Source organism: Nesoenas mayeri (genome assembly GCF_963082525.1).
Source record: "Nesoenas mayeri genome assembly, chromosome: 1".
Classification (NCBI taxonomy): Eukaryota; Metazoa; Chordata; class Aves; order Columbiformes; family Columbidae; genus Nesoenas; species Nesoenas mayeri.
The window spans coordinates 119,230,963-119,249,303 of record NC_137541.1 but is presented as its reverse complement, the minus strand read 5'-3'; the positions used below and the strand labels follow the sequence as shown (position 1 = coordinate 119,249,303).

Below are 18,341 nucleotides of genomic sequence, written 5' to 3'. Positions count from 1 at the left end.
CTTGCAAGCTGACTCAAAAAAAAATTTCTGTTTTTTTAAGCATAACTTATGCACAGAACATTAAACAATATGCTAAGTATTTGCATAATTTATTGATTTATGGCTAATATCAAAGGCATCTCTCCACCTACATGGACTGAGCAGTTATTACAGCAGGCTACAGTTATTACAGTAGGCTATCTTAATCAGCACTTCAGTTCTGCTTCTGAAAACTCACCCATTTCCAAATTACAATACAAACTGGATCTGGGTCTCTTTTCCCTTTCAGCCTGACTAGAAAAACAAGACTTGCATTGCTACTATTCCAGGCCGCAGTAAGGAAGCACAGTGGTATCTTCTCTCATTATAGTGGTTCCCTCATATATAGAAGGTATGATGTTTCAGTTCTTAGCTCCCCGTTAATGTAAACTAGGTGCTCACACACAGGTCTTCCCCATCTGCACCATTCCTCATCCTCCCTCATCTTCTACAATAAACCACATGGTCCTCCAAAAGCCGTCACGATACAACTAGCACTGCTTGTATTTGGAGGAGCAACTTTATAATCAGAGAGAAAAAGCATTCTAGAAAAATAAACAAAAAATTCAAGCTTTCTGTTTATTCCTGGACCTCTGTATTAATGAACATCATCTTCTGCAGGTCATCAGCCGTATTTGTATTCTCTAGCACTGCTCTGTAAACAAATGGTCAAGTGATGTGCAAGCATCCCAGCAGAGAGTGTTCAGTCTTGTATGTATGGTTCTGCCGAAGCACCGTTCAGTTTGTTCTTGCTTTTGTTTTTGGAAAGGAGCTTTCTGTTCAGAATACGTGAAAGCGTGCCTCCCTTCTTGCGCGTTTCCTCTGACAGTGGCTGTTGCAAGTAGACAAGATCGTTGTGGGATTGACTCATTCCTGGGTCCTTCTGATGATGTCGCCGGCGGAAAAAGAGCTTTGCGCTTTTTTTTAAAATCCCACCTGCAGAAACAGAGCAGAGGCACAGGACACTTTAGACAGAACAGGCTGCTTTCCTCTTGGAGATCAGCTTTAACTGTAACTGCAGCATGACTGAAAAAACCTTTGGTCTTAACTTTCCAGTTTAAGCATCACCTTGGTAACTATTCAAATGATGTTAGAAATCTAAGAGCGCGGTGAATCTAAAGTGCGAATATGTACGGTTTGTAACTTAGAGCCCCTAATTATGAGTTCCACCTTGGAACAAGTGATTTCAAATACTGGCAAACGCGAGCAATCATCATGCTTTCAGACAGAGGCACACATACATACAATACATGCCTCTGAATCTTCCCTGCCCCACTGTACTCCAGCTCTCTCCCAAGTGAACACCACTGAGAAATTTAGACTCCACGGAAGTATGTATTTCTCTGCTTCTTCTCATTCCATGCAAGTACCATGCAAACTGAATCATGACAGTGGCAGCTCTAGATCTACACATATCGACACACTTGTACAGTCAGTAGAAATGTTCAGGAGAGAAGAGCTCACATATATTGCTAGAGGAGCACTAAAGAAAAAAGGAATTTTCCTTCAGTTCTTTAAGAAATGATACAGCTGATAAGGAAGGAAAGCTACTGTGAAACGTGCCTGTGAGCCATTAGATATTAATCTGATTTCAGCTTCTCAAGTCAATCCACACATCTTGTGGAAGTCTCCTTCCTTACACTTCACTAGTTTCTGAAGCTCATCTGAAAGCTATGGTACTGTTCAAACATACACATGCACAGCATCTGGTGTGGGTTGTACACTGGGTTCTCACATGTCAAACAGGCATATCCAACCTTTCCAACACAACAGAAGTACAGTGTATTTTATAAAAAGAATGAAATAGAGGAAGTAATGTTGTTCTTCGTTATTTCAGAGATCAAGGGAGCTGAAGAGATGCAGATGTTCTGTGATGCAGAACATGATGGTGGCATTTTGAGGTGAAGGATACTGTTAGTGCCAGAGAACAGTTACTTGGCAGTCAACCTGCATGCAGTAGGCCCAGACAAGCCAGACAGCACATATTCTATACAAATTTGGTAGCACCACCTAGAAAAAGAATCACTAAGCATCTGTTATTTTAAAATCCTGTTAGGAACAGCAATTCACTTCAAGCAGATTAAAAATAATATTATATCTGCTTCAAATAGGTTCAGAAGTTTGCTGAAATCCCTTCTGTGTTAAATTAGGTTGTTTTATTTTGTTTTATTCCTTCCCTTGATCCCATGTCAAACCTATGATGCAGCCAAGGTAATTGCAGCTGTCATCTCAACAGGGACTCGGGACTCATGTTGCCAACATCAGGCACCAGTACGCTTCTCTCTTTGCAAGCCTGGGTTGTTTTTACAGCCACTGTTTCGCCAAATTCCACCTTCCCCTTCCATGTGCCCGACGTGCAAGGCAGCTCAGTGGCAGCTGGCAAGGACACCACTCCAGGCTACCATCCACACTCAGCCTGGTGTCAGCACATCAGCCCAGTGTTAAAAGAGCAACAGTTTTGTGCAGAATTGGGTAGTGTCATTGTCTAAGCGGCACCAGCCAATTTGAACACAGGAGGACCCAGGTAGCAAGCCAACACAGGAGCCTTCTGGCAGTCAGACTAGTACGTGAGGACAGTCATCTCACTGGCAAAGCTTCCACACCTTGTTCCTACAGGTTTCCCTATGAGGCTTCCCAATTTTTTATCAGTTCAGCTGTTAATTCTTGTCACCACATAGTCCTGATTCTGCTTTTCCCTCCATTGCAAATGGGTACAAAAGCAACAAACAGACCAATTTTTTCATATGATTCTGTGCAATATATATAATTACATATTTGTTCCCTAAGGACTTGACACAGGCTGCATGTCATTTTGCACAGCAACAGCTGCAGAATAGGTATTTTGTGGCAGCTCTGTTGGATGCAGCCAGATGCTTCTTTGAGCAGACCACAGCACATACAAACACGTGCTTGGGATTATTACTTTGTATTTTAAGGACTAAGCACTCAGCACTTAAGAAGATGTTCTAGCATGTTTTGTCTTGCTGCTGCTGAGACTCTTCTCACAGGGCACAACAGGATGGAGGCAGAAGTCAGCTAAAAGCAACTGGAACTCACAGATTTGAATCTTGACTGCTCTCCCATCATCCTCTGATTGACATTTTTGGCAAGGCAGTACCACTTCAAGCTGCTGTCAACAGCATAAAAGAAACAGTGTTCAACCCCATGATACTGACAGTTGTTAATATGCAAAGACTGAGGGGGGATGAGTTCTTGCTGCTGTGTGGCTTTTGTTTTAGCAGTCAGCTGTTCCACCCAGCAGTCCTGGCTGCTGCATCTGAAGCTGTGCCAGCAGAAGGAGTAGAGCAGAAGGGTTTATCCATTCCAACTGATTTTCCACGCTAGGAAACAGAACCGAATCAAGAATGCTGGAAAAATTACCCCGGCGGCCTGGGACAGCCCACTGCAGCTGAAAAACCGCAGGCAGCGCTTCCCTGAGAGCAGAACAGGCTCAGCACGAGCAGCAGGCCCCCTGACACAAAAGCTCCCTGTGTTCTCAGAGGTACTGAGGTTGTTCCTACCTGGAAGCTTGCCACATCTCAACTGACACCCATCAGTTTGGTAAGTGCTGCCTGGCAGTGGCTCCAGCTGCTGTGGAAGCATGCATCCCCTGCCAAGAAGGCAGGGCAGGGCAAATCACAAGCTTGGCGACGCTCGTGCTGTTTGCATGCTTACTTCTTGAGTTCGACTGGATCCATATGCCAACTCTGCCCCTAACATCAGGATATTAGCAGAGAGCATGTCAAGAGTCCTGTACAGACTGACTGGTCTTCACAGGCTCCTCTGCACTAGTTTAGGGTGTTCTAAAAATGCTTGTGGGGCTAGGATCACTTCTGAATCTCATTTTTGTTAATGAAGGAAGACTTCCTTCCACATCTACAAGGATACAAATAGAGATAGCTTCTTTCCATTTCTTCCCAACTTCCAAAACAGTTTTTATGCAGGTAGTTTTGTAATACCTGCTGAGGTCCTGGTAGCTCTACAGGTTAGACTAGAAAAGAGGTCTAGAAAACTGTAAGCAGCAGGTTGTAAAATAAGCTTTCTGCATATGCATATCCAGTTATGGGGTCACACATGGTTTGCATGAGCAGATGTTTGATTGATAAGTAGATGCTACAGGAACGGACATGATGGAGAGAGATCAGGAGCGTACATCACCCCTCCAAGCCTTCCTTGTTGTCCATTGTGTGACCCACCTGGACAGCACAACCACCAGTAGAATGACTTGTCACAGCAGATGAGTCTGCTAAGACACCTGGGTATGGGAAGTTAATTTTGGAGGGAGGAAAGAAATGGATGGGGAAAGAAGAAAATGGGTGCCAAACTATGTTTTGCTTCTGTTTTTACAATGAGTGTACCATTGTAAAGCTACGTTTACTTAAAAAATAAGACAAAAATAACTTACTGTGTAGGTAATTAACTCTGGTTGGCATAGTAGTCCTCTTAGTTTTTAAAAGGGAATGGGTAAGAAAGAGGAAGTCAGAAAAAAACATGCAAGAGTTAAAAAAAAAAGACAGTGCTAACTATAAGACAATACATACATAAGGCTTTTTAAAGCAGAAGGGGTTTGTTTGTTGTGTTTGGGTTTTGTTTGGATTTTTTGTTGTGTTTTTGTGTTTGGTGGGGTTTTGTTTGTTTGTTTTGTAGAGGGAAAGCATTTCACAAAACAGAAACCTTGAACTATTCAAAGCTAACAGAAGGCAGGAGGGTTGAAATATTTTCCTGTCTCGCTCCATAAAAGATACTCGGCTGTGACAAAGCAGAGATTCGAGACTTTCACAAAGAGACCTATATGTAAAGAAAGGGATTTGAGACAGTTTTAAAAAATATTTTTTCAAGATGAGACAACTGTCTCAAACATTAGATACACTTTGCGCTTTTTAGCTGCTTTATACTACATTGTGTTAACAGGACCTTCAGAAGCCTGATCTCTTTGCAATGTACTGCACAGGAAAAACAAAACTAGACAACAACTGACATACAAACTTCTACTTGTTAGTTTTAGAATAACAGATTAAAGAAGAGTCCAGAGGTTTTGCAAAGTCTCATTCAGCTTCCTAAACTTTTCCAGGCTCCAAATGAGACAAATCTCTTCACAACTAACCCCCTGCCCTCACCCCAAACACACCCAAAACTTTCCAATGCCTGACCATCTATGTCAAACTGATGGCTGCTGTACCATCCTGATCTATCAAGTGAAGCAATACAACTGCAAGAAGGCCAGAAAACCTCAGTGCTCTAAGGGAAAAGCCTTGCTGAAGAGGTCCAGTGTAGGCCTTACGTAAGGGCAGATCATGATAATCTAGTAATATACTGAAGTTTTGTAGTAAATCATTTTACAGTATCTCTGTGTAAGGAAAGAAAAAAAAATAATAAAGTGAAAGAGGGACGGATATGGGTGAGAAACACAACACTTTTTGCAACTTCCACATCCAGCCCATGAGACTGGTGTGCCGTTCTGCTGTTCGGGGCACAGTCCACTGCACTGGCTCTTGTGTCAGCCTTCCTGACAGCCCCTGTGTTTACCACTTGGCCACAAAACAGTGCTACAACCTCAGAGGTTAATGGATTTGTAAAGGAAACACAAAGAAACATAAGATATTTTCAAACTGCACCTATCCAGGTAGGTAACTACATAAGCAAAATGATCAGACCCCTTATTAACTTATTAAACTACCCTTTATTCTATTTTCTTTAGCAAACTACATATAAATGAAATCAGTGAAAAGGGAGAAACTGTTCACAAGGCAGCTAAGAGAGAGTGTACTTCTGGTTTAGCTGTGATGCTTCCTGAACACACGCTTCAGTGAGGACAGGGAAGTCTTGTGCTCAGAGATGTGAAGGAGGAGAAGAGAAGGAACCTACCAGAAAGCAACTGTGGAACCCTACCATTTTCATGTTAGTAATAAGGCTGCTAATATAGTACAAGTCCTTGTTTACAATAACACAGATTTCATGGAGGAACTGACAATGTGGGTAGTTTTCTCTCTCCCAGATAACTAGGTTGGGCCTAGTGAGCTGCCCTTGAACACTGGTTAATGATTAATGGGATGAAATTTAACAAGTCCAAATGCCAGATTCTGCACCTAGGATGGAGTAATGCTGGGCACAAATAAAATTTGGGAGAGGAGTGGCTGCAGAGCAGCCCTGCAGAAAGATATCTGGAGATGCTGGTCAACAGCAGAGTCAATATGAGTCAGCAGTGTGAGCCCTGGCAGGCAAGGGCACAGAAACTTTACCCTGGGGTACACCAAACATGGCATAATCAGCGGGTCGAAAGAGTTGATTATGCCACGGTATTCAGTGGTGGTGTGGCCTCACCTTGAGTTCTGTGTGCAGTTCTGGCACCCTAGATTTAAGAAGGATGTGAAGGTCCTTGAATTTGTCCAGAGGAGGGTAACAAAACTGGTGAAAGGGCTGCAAGGCATGTCCTGTGAGGAGCGGCTGAGGGGTCTGGGTTTGTCTAGTTCAGAGAAAAGGAGGCTGAGGGGCGACCTCATTGGTTTCTACAGCTTCCTGAGGAGGAAAAGGGAAGAGGGAGGTGCTGATCTCTTCTCTCTGGGATCCAGTGATAGGACGTGTGGGAATGGTTCAAAGCTGCAACAGGAGAGGTCTAGACTGGACATTAGGAAGGATTTCTTTACCAGAAGGGTAATCAAACACTGGAACAGGCTCCCTGGAGAACTGGTCAATGCGTCAAACCTGTCAGCGTTGATGAGGCACTTAGACAATGCCCTTAGTAACAGGCTTTAACTTTTGGTCAGCCCTGAAGCGATCAGGCAGTCAGATTAGGCAACTGTTGTAGGTTCCTTCCAACTAAAATTATTCTATTCTATTCTATTCTATTCTATTCTATTCTATTCTATTCTATTCTATTCTATTCTATTCTATTCTATTCTATTCTATTCTATTCGCCTTCCTGTTTCCTGATGGAGGGGAATGTAAGAGAGCCTGACTGCACTCTTTATGCCTGATAATAAGACAGATTCAACCAACACCACAATCACAAGGAGTTTAAATCAGTAAGAAAGGATGAACTACTACAGTGTCGCATGACACTGCTAATTACATAGAGAAAGCAGTCATTCACTCAAGCAGAGGTAAGGATCACATACCTTTAGATTTTTTCATGCTCCCACTTTCTGAAACACTTAATGAGCTCCCAGATATGTCTTCACAGGTCTGGTCTAAGAGCGTGTTGGTGTCCCACTGTTGGCTGCCGTTCTCCAAAACCCAAGCCCTATGGGCACTTTGCTGTGGGTCAGTATCAAGTACTGCTTCTGAAGAACCTAATGATAGCTTTTCATCAGAGGTGACTTCTGCAACAGCTTCCTCCACAGCGGGTGGTACTTCTTTGCAGGAGCTATCCATGGCTGCAGCATAGTCCATCATCAGCGCAGCTTCACTGTCCTGAGATAAAGAGGTCTGCCCCGTGAAAAAAAAAGACAACACTGACACGGGCTGGTCTGCTGGAAAAAACAAGCCTCTCTGTAAAAGTTCTATTCTTTGCTTTTCTTTACACTTTTATTTGTGTTGCTCAGGGCTATCAGAAAGCCACTTCAAGTTTCTTTAGATCTACTAAAGGAGAGGAGTGTATAGCCAAGTTTTAATCACATAGTTAAAGCCACATGACTGGGAAAAAAAAAAGTACATGCCTCCCACTGCAAATAACGGGATTCTTTCCTACATGTGCTGCTGTAATTAAGTTATCTGCATGCATAGACAATCTTTTGGTCCTTTTGAGAAAAGATGTTTATTTGTAGAGGGAATTTTGTCAGCTGCATCAGGTAAACAAAAACCCATGCAGTTCCACTGCCTCCATTTCCCAAGTAGATACAGCTGGCACTGTGGCAGCTGATCCTCATTTCCTGCCTCCCATCCCAGCGATGATGAGGGGATCCATGCCCAATGGCTCCGTTTTCACTTAGGGATCTTTAGGGGTCCTGTGCATAACAGCAAGACTTGATAGCAAACATCCATACAGCAGCCTGCAGGGAAAGGACTACAGACAGACACCAGGATGGTGTCCCATCAGATGGGAGACTGAGGCTGTGGATGAAGAAAGTCTGCAAGATTGCAATGTACCAAGTGAGAAACAGTCTTCCGTTTGCCCTCCCTCTGGAACAGAGTCTGGAGGACTAGGAGGTTTTTTGGAGGGTTTTAACAACTTTTGAAAAAATAGAAAAATCTTTTTTTCTTTTTCTGTTCATCTTCCCTCCACAGGCAAAACACAGAGGACTAATTATCCTCTGTTCTCACCTAAAATGGCTTTCCCAAATTCCTAATCATGCCATTCCCATTCAAGGATACCATTCCTTTTTAGTTAGGCTCTCAAACCTAACAATCAAAAACCAACACCCTCCCCAACAAACCCATCCTGATTTGGCTTAACGTGAAACAGTTACTGAAACAAACTGGCACACAGACCTAGATCCTGCAGAGGCTGCTGAATGGGAAACAGAAGAACGCATGTAAACGTCACAATCAGTGGAGCTAGGTCTTTACAGTACTAAGCATTAAATGTAAAGTGTTGTTTTCTGCCCTACCTTGGACACCCCTGATATGATAATGGTGCTTTTCTTTCTAGGAGACTTCAGCTTCTGCTTTGCAGACTCACTTAACTGCCGAATGGCTGCTTCTGCAACAGGATCGGTGCCGTTCAGCACCAGCAGTTCTGAAAAGAAAGCATTATTTCAAAGGGAAGAAAGAAAAAAAAAAGGAAAAAACAGAGCAAAGAGAGGCAGAGTTTGTTCTTGACTCAAGAATTCAGAGAAATTAGTTGAAATGGTATAAACACTAGGCATACCAAAACATCTTGCAATTCACTACTCAGCTATCGGGTCTTGTATTTCCCTTCTGTTACTCATTCTTTTGAGAAAAGGTACCTAAGTTGCACTTACAAACCCTTGCTCTGAGCACACAGGAGGTTATGGAAGCCTACACGAAACATCCAACTATTTCACTGCATTGCTACACTGTGGTGACTATAATCCAGAAGCGGTGGAGAGGTACGTCATGAAGAGCCACAGTTCTAAGAGGGTACAAAGCTGATACGTGCTACTACTTTTTCAGGTAGCTAATTTGCTCTTTTTCCAGACATCCTTTTTCAGCATTTCCAGATTTGCTATGGCACTATGATAGGAAGGAGAAGGCAAAGTGGCAGTTGCTCTGCTCTTAATCAGCTGCCTCCAGAGCCTGTAAAGTGCACCTCTTTTCCCCCCCTCCAACTTTTGTACAGGAATATAAAATCTTCTTTATAAAATGCTCTTTAGTGACAAACACAAGTTTATTTTTAAGCATGGCCATTTTTTGGCATCTAGTACACAAGTACTTTGGGCACAGCAAATACACACTAATCAAATTCGTCAAGCTTAGGAACAAACAAGGCTAAGAAAGTTAACAAGACAAAAATCCCTGTATATAATTGTCTGAGTTGGCTCTTCTGTTAGGAGTTTTAAACTGAGCAGTGTCTTTTGTTACTGTGACATTAATGCAATAAAATACGAGGCCTGAATAATTACACTGCACCAAGAATCTTGGATAGTTTTGGAATTTAAGAGTATGTGTTCACAAGGGGTATGCACGCCCATGCATGTCTGCACACTCATTATAAACCTCTGTTTTTCCATCTCCCTCGCCACTGCAAAGCCCCCAGGAACAGCTGAGGGCATCCAGGACAACATCAGTGGCACCTGCTAATTCTTATTGTTGCCATCGCTTAGAACTATGGCACAGCCACGGTACCTTTTCTATAGTGCTTGCTGCTATTTTGACACAATGTTTGTAATAACTACTATCTAAGTTACGGACATACCAAACGCTCCTTTGTATTTGTTTTATTTGGCTTAAACTTTCATTCTAATGAGTAATTCTTCCCAGTGTGTTGTATAAACATTTCACAGAAATTCCCCTGCATTCCCATAAAAACACTTTCCATATCAATATGCTCTAAGTTCTCTTAAGGTGAGTTTTCCAGTAAATGCTTCATACCTTTAATGTCATCAACAGTTATGAGAGTCAACTCATAAGTCTATGACTATCTTAACGTTTCCCAAATTGGCTTAGTAATACCATGCTGCTTCATGGTATCAGAGTACTTCTTAGTCTAGAGGTAGGTAGCTATTACAGCTATTCATAGTCACTGGTTCGTGTTCATCCCCAGATTTCTGCCTTTTGGCCAATCTGTTTCTCTCTCTCAACAAACCTTCTGACTGAGCCAGGAGCAGTCTAAATCATTTCCAGATTGTCACATCCACACTCAAATCTGTGCAATGGCACGATGTGCCATTTGTAGCTAGAATGGGTCACATCTTGCATTACTGTTCCATACAGAGCAACAGAAAGATCGAATGGTGACCACACACAGGAGTGAAAAACATGCTGAAGATTCAGCGTTGCAACTCAAAAGGTAAAATGCTCAAACTAAAACTCAGGTTTAATACAGTCAAAAGTGAATTTATAATTAAAGTTATTATCAATGCCACACTCTGAAGGCATTTCAACTGTGTGCCAGGTGAGTTAGGAAGGCAGACAGACAGACACAGCAAGATTGTGTATTTGCATTAGCATGAAAAAGCCCAGTGGCAGGACTGGGAAGGGAGTCCAGTCTTCCTTACATCAGTCCAGCCTCTCTTCAGATAGAGGGGAATCACAATGGCCTTAGAGATAAGTTTCACAGCGCTTTCATCTTGTGTCGTGTCCCTCATGTTTTTATAAAGGAGGAATTTTTCATTCAAAAGTAAGAGAAAAAACAGCCTGGCTTTTCTGCAGTCACCTCACCTCTCCAAACCACAGCTGACTGTTATTTATTCAAAATTAGCAATTTAAATCACCAACTAAAAACAGAACTCTGTTACAAGACTGCCATATGCCTAACCACAGTACTTGCTAACATAAACATTTCAGTGCCTGTTGAAAGGCAGTGGCCATGTGGGTTTGCTATTATTTTAACAGGATTACATTAATTCCATGTGCAGCAGAGAGAGACACATTCTCATTAGCACCTTTGAACACTTCTATTACCTGTATCTGAAGACGATAAAGTTTTGCTGACTGGAGCACCATGAGAATGGATAGCTTGAATAGAGAAATCCTTTTCAATCATCTTTACTTTAACTGGAGTTTTCACAGGAGAATCTAAGGACCAAGGTTTTGGTTACTGAAATTATTCAAGACATTGAATTATTGAAATTAATAAGAATGTATTATACCAATGTTAAAGCCTGTTCAAATCATGTTTGAGAAAGTTGTTTAATACAAAGTCTTAATGCACGCTCTGTGGTAACCTGACCCCAAAAGACCTGTCAAGTGTAGGAATTTATTATTTTTAAACATTCTACTGTAATATGCTAGACAACACCCACTTAAGTAATAGATCTTGATTTCAACTTAAAAGAATGCAGTTCTTGGTGAGACTTCATATAGAGATTGTTTAGGGGTTTTACTTTCATACTTATCCAAAGAAGAAGAATCTACTCCTGAGAGATATTCTAATAAAAAAAAAAACTTTGTCACAAGATGACACCAATCCTCATTAGAGATTACAATACAGATCAAGGTTAGAAGGCACAGGATGCTCTGTCATCAACAAACACTCTAAGAGTCTGATACTTTGGTCATGCAGAAAATCAACCACCAAAACCAAGCTGTTCTGCATTATCACCCTACCATGAAGATTTACAATGTGTATTAAAAGGAGCATTAACCACTTCTCTTGTAAGAACAAGGTTTCATGAAAATTAAAAACCTGATTCTGAAGAATACAAATAATGCCCAACCCTTGGCCCCCAACACATCAGAGAAGTCTGGACAACAGCACCTTTCCTTATATCCCATGTCTCCAACTTCTCCTGGTCCCCACAGATAACCCCAAGAGTGAACACAGGGAGAAGTGGATTTCCTCACCTGTGCTCAGTGGAGATGATCTCCCTTCTAGACGAGGTTTGGTTTTCACAGCAGTTACAGTAGTGACCACAGTCCCACAGGGCATCACAGTGCGATCCTTTTCTACTTTAGTGGCTGGCACTGGAGAAGACACCTGCCACGTCTTTAACTCATTGGGTTCTATGAAAAAGAACTAGGAAGACAAAAAAAATGTCACCTTGGAACCACAGCCAAGCAAGAAGGACACTAACATTTCTAGCTAGTACTCCTTTAATATTTTTATTAATGTTCAAGAGCCAAACAGCTAATTCTTTTGATAGACACAAGAACCATATGAAGTGTTACCATGCAATCTGAATGCACTATTACTCAGCCACAAACCGCAATGCACTGCAAGTGACAGTCCAAAGCACAAGGTAAGTATTCACAAGTACTTCCTGACGTAAAAAATCCACCACAAAACCACCCAGACGCAGCAGTACCTCTGCGCTAATGGATCCCAGCCCGGGCCCCGGCTCTGGGCTGCTCTCGCTGGCCCCGCTGCTCAGCGCAAAGCTCTGCTGGCCAGAAGGTTGTTTCCTGAACAAGTCTAGAGGTACAGTCGCCATTGCAGACAAAGGACCTGGAAGAAATAAAATCAACAAGATCAGCTCACATCTGAGCTGTCGGTATGTCTTAAGGGTGAGAAGACAGGAGAGGAGAAGGAAGGACAGAGGCGGCTCATCACAAGAACTGTTTCTGCACCACAGGGCAGAAACACGGCAGTTTTCACAGCTTGCTTTCTGTTTTAACACCAGGCCTCAGCCTGGCCTAGTACTGTGCAACAGGAAAGAGTGGAGACATTACTTATTTGCCACTATTTTTTCCCAGTATTTTCCCCTGCATATACTGAATATTTGGAGTAAAAGAAAACATCTAGAAATACTACTACTAGGTTCTGGAACAATCTCCATAACCAGCTACCTGCATCTTTAATTTCAGAGAACCCTCTGGATTCCTGGATTCTTTCTTAATTTCAATTTTAGAGCAAGTTCAGCATTTCTCCTGTTGCTCCCCTTACTTTATTTGCTACACTAGACTGGAGCAAACTGTTAGCAAAACTACTGCACAATTTCAGAGATGAAATTCTACTTTTCTGTTTAATTCAAAGACAAGTAGAGATCTACATTATACTCACATTACTCAGCTCTTTCCTCATTAATGTGATGCTACTTGGAGTTTTCTATTCAAATTTTTGGGAGAAGAATACCTAAGATGGTTTGGGGGTGGCAGGGAGGGGAGGAAGACGATTGTCACTGCAACCAATTGCAACCTTTTTCTTCAAGAAACCGGGCTGGTAGTTACACTCTCATTAGGATGTAGAACATAACTGGTTTTGTTTCAAAGACCCACTACTAAAGATGCTCAGGTACAAGTAAGATTAAACTTTATGCAACAAACAATATACATTTGCTGACTGTACATAGATCACATTTTTTGCTAAAAATAAAAAAATAGTATCCATACCAGAGAAATTTTAAGTATTTGTCTACGTTTGACTTCCCAGTCCCTCCAATAATCAGAGATATGCAAGGTATTGCACGACTTTGTGCATCTAAATTATTCAAAATAAAAATAGAGTAACCCCAAATTAAACACAGTCCATTTGTATATACTACTTTTTAACTGTGGCTTAGATAAAATATTATGACCTAATAAACTATTGGCCAGGCCTTCATCTACTATCACAAGACACCATGAGTACAGTTATTTTTTTAATCACTGGGTATGAAGACCTTCGGCCAACGTTTCCTGAACTAAGCTGAATATAACTGATAGTACTAAACCACAGAGAAATAGGTGTCAAAGAGTAATATTTCTTTTGTTTGTTTTAGACCTGAAACCTCACATACGAAGGAAAAAGCAAACACATCCAAGATCTGAAATGCAGTTACTATATTTCTAGCTACAGCAAAATCCTGTATCAGTAAAATAACATGCAGTGTATATGAGAAGAATTTATGATGTTTTGTCACCACTTCAATAAAGCTCAAATAATGAAGTACTTGGTGCAAGTTTACAAAGCTCATGCAAACACCTAAACACGGTCTCTGGTCTCAGCATCCACCTACCCTTTACCCCCACTAGGAAGGTAGTGCTTCTCCAAATAAACCAAATGCAATAGAGTAGTGGAGTTTTCTTGCCACTAAAGGCTAATTGTAAATTACAACAACAGAATCAAAGAGTAAAAATGTTTCAGCCCCCATGTTTTATACTTAATCCAATATAATCAGAATTAGTGTATTTTATACCTGGTAATTGCTAGGCAACGTCTGGGGCTTGAAAAGGAATGATTTAGGATTAACACCCATGATTCCCCTTAAGTCACAGAAAGGCTTAGAAAGCTTAACTAACAGTGGATCTGTTAAAAGTTTAGAAACCTGACTCAGTATGTTTAGAAACAACTCAGTATGTTGACAATCTAGAAAGAAACTCAAGGTTTCTCTATAACCTTAACTCAGAGGAGGAGAGAGATATGTGAACAGTAGATTCTCTCGTCTGTCCATGATTACTGATAGAAGCAAGACTGTACACAGCACTTAACCCAGGTCAGTCAGTGTTGCCCAAGAACTCTGCAACTTTCCATGGATTCCAACTCTGGGACCTACATTTGAGGACAAGCTCAGAGAGTTTAAAAACACAAACTTAAGTCATAAATTTTCCCCAAGCTGCCTGTTTTGTACAAGTTTGGCTGGCTATTTTCAGCTGATCTCCATTGCACAGCTGTTCGTTCCCCCACCCAGGCTCCCTAGAGCTGGGCTTGAGGCATACCAGATTTCACTGCCAGGACATGTCAGCAGAAGACATCTATGTCTTAATGCAAGGTCATAAATCTGTCAGTTGCTTGTTTGACTGTGCAGCCAGGTAGGACTTAAGGACTTATTGTCAACATTTAGCAATGCTCACAAACTGATCATGCAAAACAATTCGGTTTCAATACTTACTGTCCAACTTCCCATCTTCTACTATCTGCAGTTGCAATGCTTTTGATTTGGCACTTAGTTCCCTGTGAAGTAAACAAAACTGATGTTAGGTCTTTGCAGGTGAGCAGATTTTCCTTCTCACTTAGGTTTTCCCCTTTCCGGTTGCCAATACACAAAAGTTTCCTGGCCCGCACCAAGCCATCCAGCACCTCAGGTAAGACTGACTGAAAGGATCATAAGTCAGAAAACCACAGCTTGGTTCCCTCCAGCACTGCTGCACAAGGTCGATTTCTTAAAAATTCTGAGGCTTTCTTCCCCCCAGTAATTGACAAACACTGCCCTTCAAGCTGATGTTGGTCCCTGTCTGACTACTATACCACAGCACTAAGAAGCTACTTTTTCCTGGCAGGATCAAGTTTCTAAGTCAAGATGCCAGAACAGGTCCAATCAACAACCTATTCAAAGCCATGGGATATCCTGTCAAAGCAGGAAAGTGTCCTGCAAAAGCAGGATATGTGCAAGTAAACAAAAGTAGTCACAGGCTAAGGTGAGAAGAGTAAGACTCAAGGATGTTGCAAGATAACAAGAACTAGTTTCTTTGACAGAACCAGTGTGAACTATCAGCAGAATTACTGGCATATGCAGTGCCTCATAAGATAGTCTAGACAATAGATACAACACAGGGAGATTCCAACTGGACAAAAGAGGGAAATTTTTCATTACAAGAACAATCAGCCATCGGAATAATCTCCCCAGGGAAGTGGTGGATTCCCCACATTGGACAATTTAAGATTCAGCTGAACAGGGTGCTGGGTCGCCTTGTCTAGACTGTGCTTTTGCCAAGAAAGGTTGGATCAGATGATCCTTGTGGTCCCTTCCAACCTGCTATTCTCTTATTCTATGATTTGATACAAAACATTTCCTCTAATTGAAAGAGTGAAGAAAACTGAGTACCTACTGAAGAACCTTCCAGTAAAACTTGATTTTATAACCTTCTCAGCAGGTGCTCTGCCAAAAACCTTAAAGGCATATATGTATGTATTTTATTTTTATGCCTTCATTTCAGGACAGTGTGATCTTGGTTACAGGCATCCCACCTCTGTTAGCCGCTGTGGGACATAATCTATGCAGCAGGTATTAAGCTTTTCCCTGCCGCTCCCATCCCCTCCTGCATCTCCAAACCTTGAAAGGAAGCACCTTGATGGTACTATTGACGCTGTTCCCATGAAGCTAAAGCAGAGCCTGACACGGTGGTCAATGCACTGGTCTGCAAGCTGGTGGGTATTTTTGTATATTAAGAAAGAAAAGGGGATGGTGGGAGAATATGAGCTTGAAAGAAGGTATGCAGCCAAATCCTGATCAGTCATCTATAGAAGTCCCCAAGCTTACCTCATGCACTTTTGAAAAGCAGCCAATGCTGTGGAAAACCCAGCATTATCCCTAGCATCAAGGGCAAATTCCAGTCAACTTAATCACATCCTGCCTGTCCTCTCTCTGCATTTTCAGTTAGAAAGGGTATTATTCTGACAAACTTCCTATCCAAAATCGCCAGGAACGTGTCTGCTCTGCAACACAGAGCATGGGTGCTGTTCTGCCAACAGATGGCTGAAGTGATTCACAGACCCAGTCGCTGAAGCACTTTGAGATACTCTAGAATGGAAACCTGTTACAGAGATCCATTTTCCCCCCTCTTATTGCGGAGAAGAAATTGCATCACATTAATCCTTAAGTCTTGATGGCAACACAGCACACTGTCACAGAAGAACACTGTCTGATCTGTGGCCTTCCACAAAAACTGTAGGGCCTCATAACTAAAATCAGAGTTTAAAAGCCATCGGACTGTGTGTGTCTGGAGGAAGAGAGCTTCCTATCTGGTTTTCCACTTGACAGCAGGAGGAGAAGCAGTTCCACACACCACCATCAGACTACAAAAAAATGTGAGGCCTTTTAGTGTTGCTCTACAACATCACTTTACTGACTATAGTGACTTCTAATCAACTCCAACCCCTGCAACACATGCAGAGGTATCCGGCATTCCCAAGCCCTGTACAACCTGTGATGACCGATCCTGGTGCTTTCCTTCAAATCAAGCAGCCCCTGTCACATTTCCCCTCAGCTCTCCCTGTTTCTGCAGTGCACGCTCCATAACGCTCACAGGCGCAGCCCAGCAGACTGTGATAGGAGGCAAGAAAAGGTCTCTGCGCTGCACGCTCACTCCCCCTTCAAGCTGAGGAGGAGCACACAGAAGTGCGCTCCGCTCCCTAAGGAAGGGAGCATTCAGCACAGACAGGCACAGGTCTGCATACACACTCAGTTCCTTGTACACTAAGACTCTTGCTTTGCAAGAGAAGGAATGGGTACAGTGGATGCCAGCTTTTGACTAGGCAGCGAAGAAAAATGTCACACAAAAGCAAACGCCTTACCCTCTAAAATATATATTTCTGTACGTACATGTAGAGAGAGAAAATGAATTGACATGAGAGAAGAAAGTTACAGAAAGAACCAGAGAGACTCCACTGTGCATGAAGTGCCTCTCACCTTAATAATCTGCTAGAAAAAAACCCCAAACAAACAAGCAGTATTTGCTGTATGTTGCATGGCAGCATCTCTATGCTGTTCCCTCGGGAAGCTGCTTCTGCCTGCCTGTGCGGGTGTTTAAAGCCCCTAGAGAAACATCCCTCTGACCCACCCTGCCATCAGTGACTCCCCCTTCCTCAACCTGTACAACACAGAAGCTACCAGATGTTTCTGCTCTGCTGATAGAAAGTGGAAATTAAAAGAGTTTTACAACTGGTCACTCTTGACCTTATTTACAGAAGCTGTGTGAATCACAGAATACCATGCAGGCTGCCCAAAAGTCTCATGTTTGTTCTACAGAAAAAAAAAAACCAAACAAACAACAAAACACCCTAGTTAGTTTTACAGTCCCTTTTTAACCACAGCCACCATTCTTTTAGATGGTCATTTTTTTTACACATGTACATTTTCGACTCAGGGGAGGGAACAGAGAGACATCAGATTTCCTCAAATGTAGTTTTCAAGGTAAAGTGACTTTAAAACCTTGTTAACACTTTTTTTTTTTTGGGACTGTATGAAATGACAGGGTGATTTATTGTGCTTGTTACTGCTGTCGTTTACCAGAAACACGTATCTGCCATGAAAGATCTACAGACATATTTGATCTCATATCCATGCAGAAGGTAATTAGATACTCTGAAGTCCCTGCCAGCTCCAGATTTCTCTGAGGCCACACGACTGGACGTATTTCAAAATGCCATTCTTCCCTCAGAGACCTCACATAGTTTAAGTAAAAAAAGATGCTTTACTATAGAAGTATTCTCAGTAGGTAAGTTACTTACAAGATAAACTCTTCCTTCCAAAAGGGATTTGCAGCATTTTTGGCTACAGAGCTGGAAAACTTCTGCATAGGGTCATTCAACTGAACTATACACACAAGGTTTGTGCTGCCTGTAAGGA

General features: G+C 42.0%; 1 protein-coding gene across 3 annotated transcripts in view; it reads right to left on the bottom strand.

Annotated features, from left to right (window-relative positions):
• Nucleotides 1-583: 583 nt before the first annotated feature.
• C2CD2 (C2 calcium dependent domain containing 2) overlaps nt 584-18,341 on the bottom strand; it is a 38,574-nt gene continuing 20,816 nt past the window's right edge. For all 3 annotated transcript variants that reach the window (XM_080347195.1, XM_080347196.1, XM_080347197.1), the window contains 8 exons: nt 18,224-18,332; nt 14,886-14,947; nt 12,384-12,523; nt 11,923-12,094; nt 11,041-11,154; nt 8,565-8,692; nt 7,134-7,443; nt 584-954 (listed from right to left, as the gene is read on the bottom strand). In XM_080347195.1, the coding sequence (XP_080203321.1) occupies nt 722-954; nt 7,134-7,443; nt 8,565-8,692; nt 11,041-11,154; nt 11,923-12,094; nt 12,384-12,523; nt 14,886-14,947; nt 18,224-18,332 (1,268 nt within the window). In that variant the 3' untranslated portion in view covers nt 584-721. The remainder of the gene's footprint in view (nt 955-7,133; nt 7,444-8,564; nt 8,693-11,040; nt 11,155-11,922; nt 12,095-12,383; nt 12,524-14,885; nt 14,948-18,223; nt 18,333-18,341) is intronic.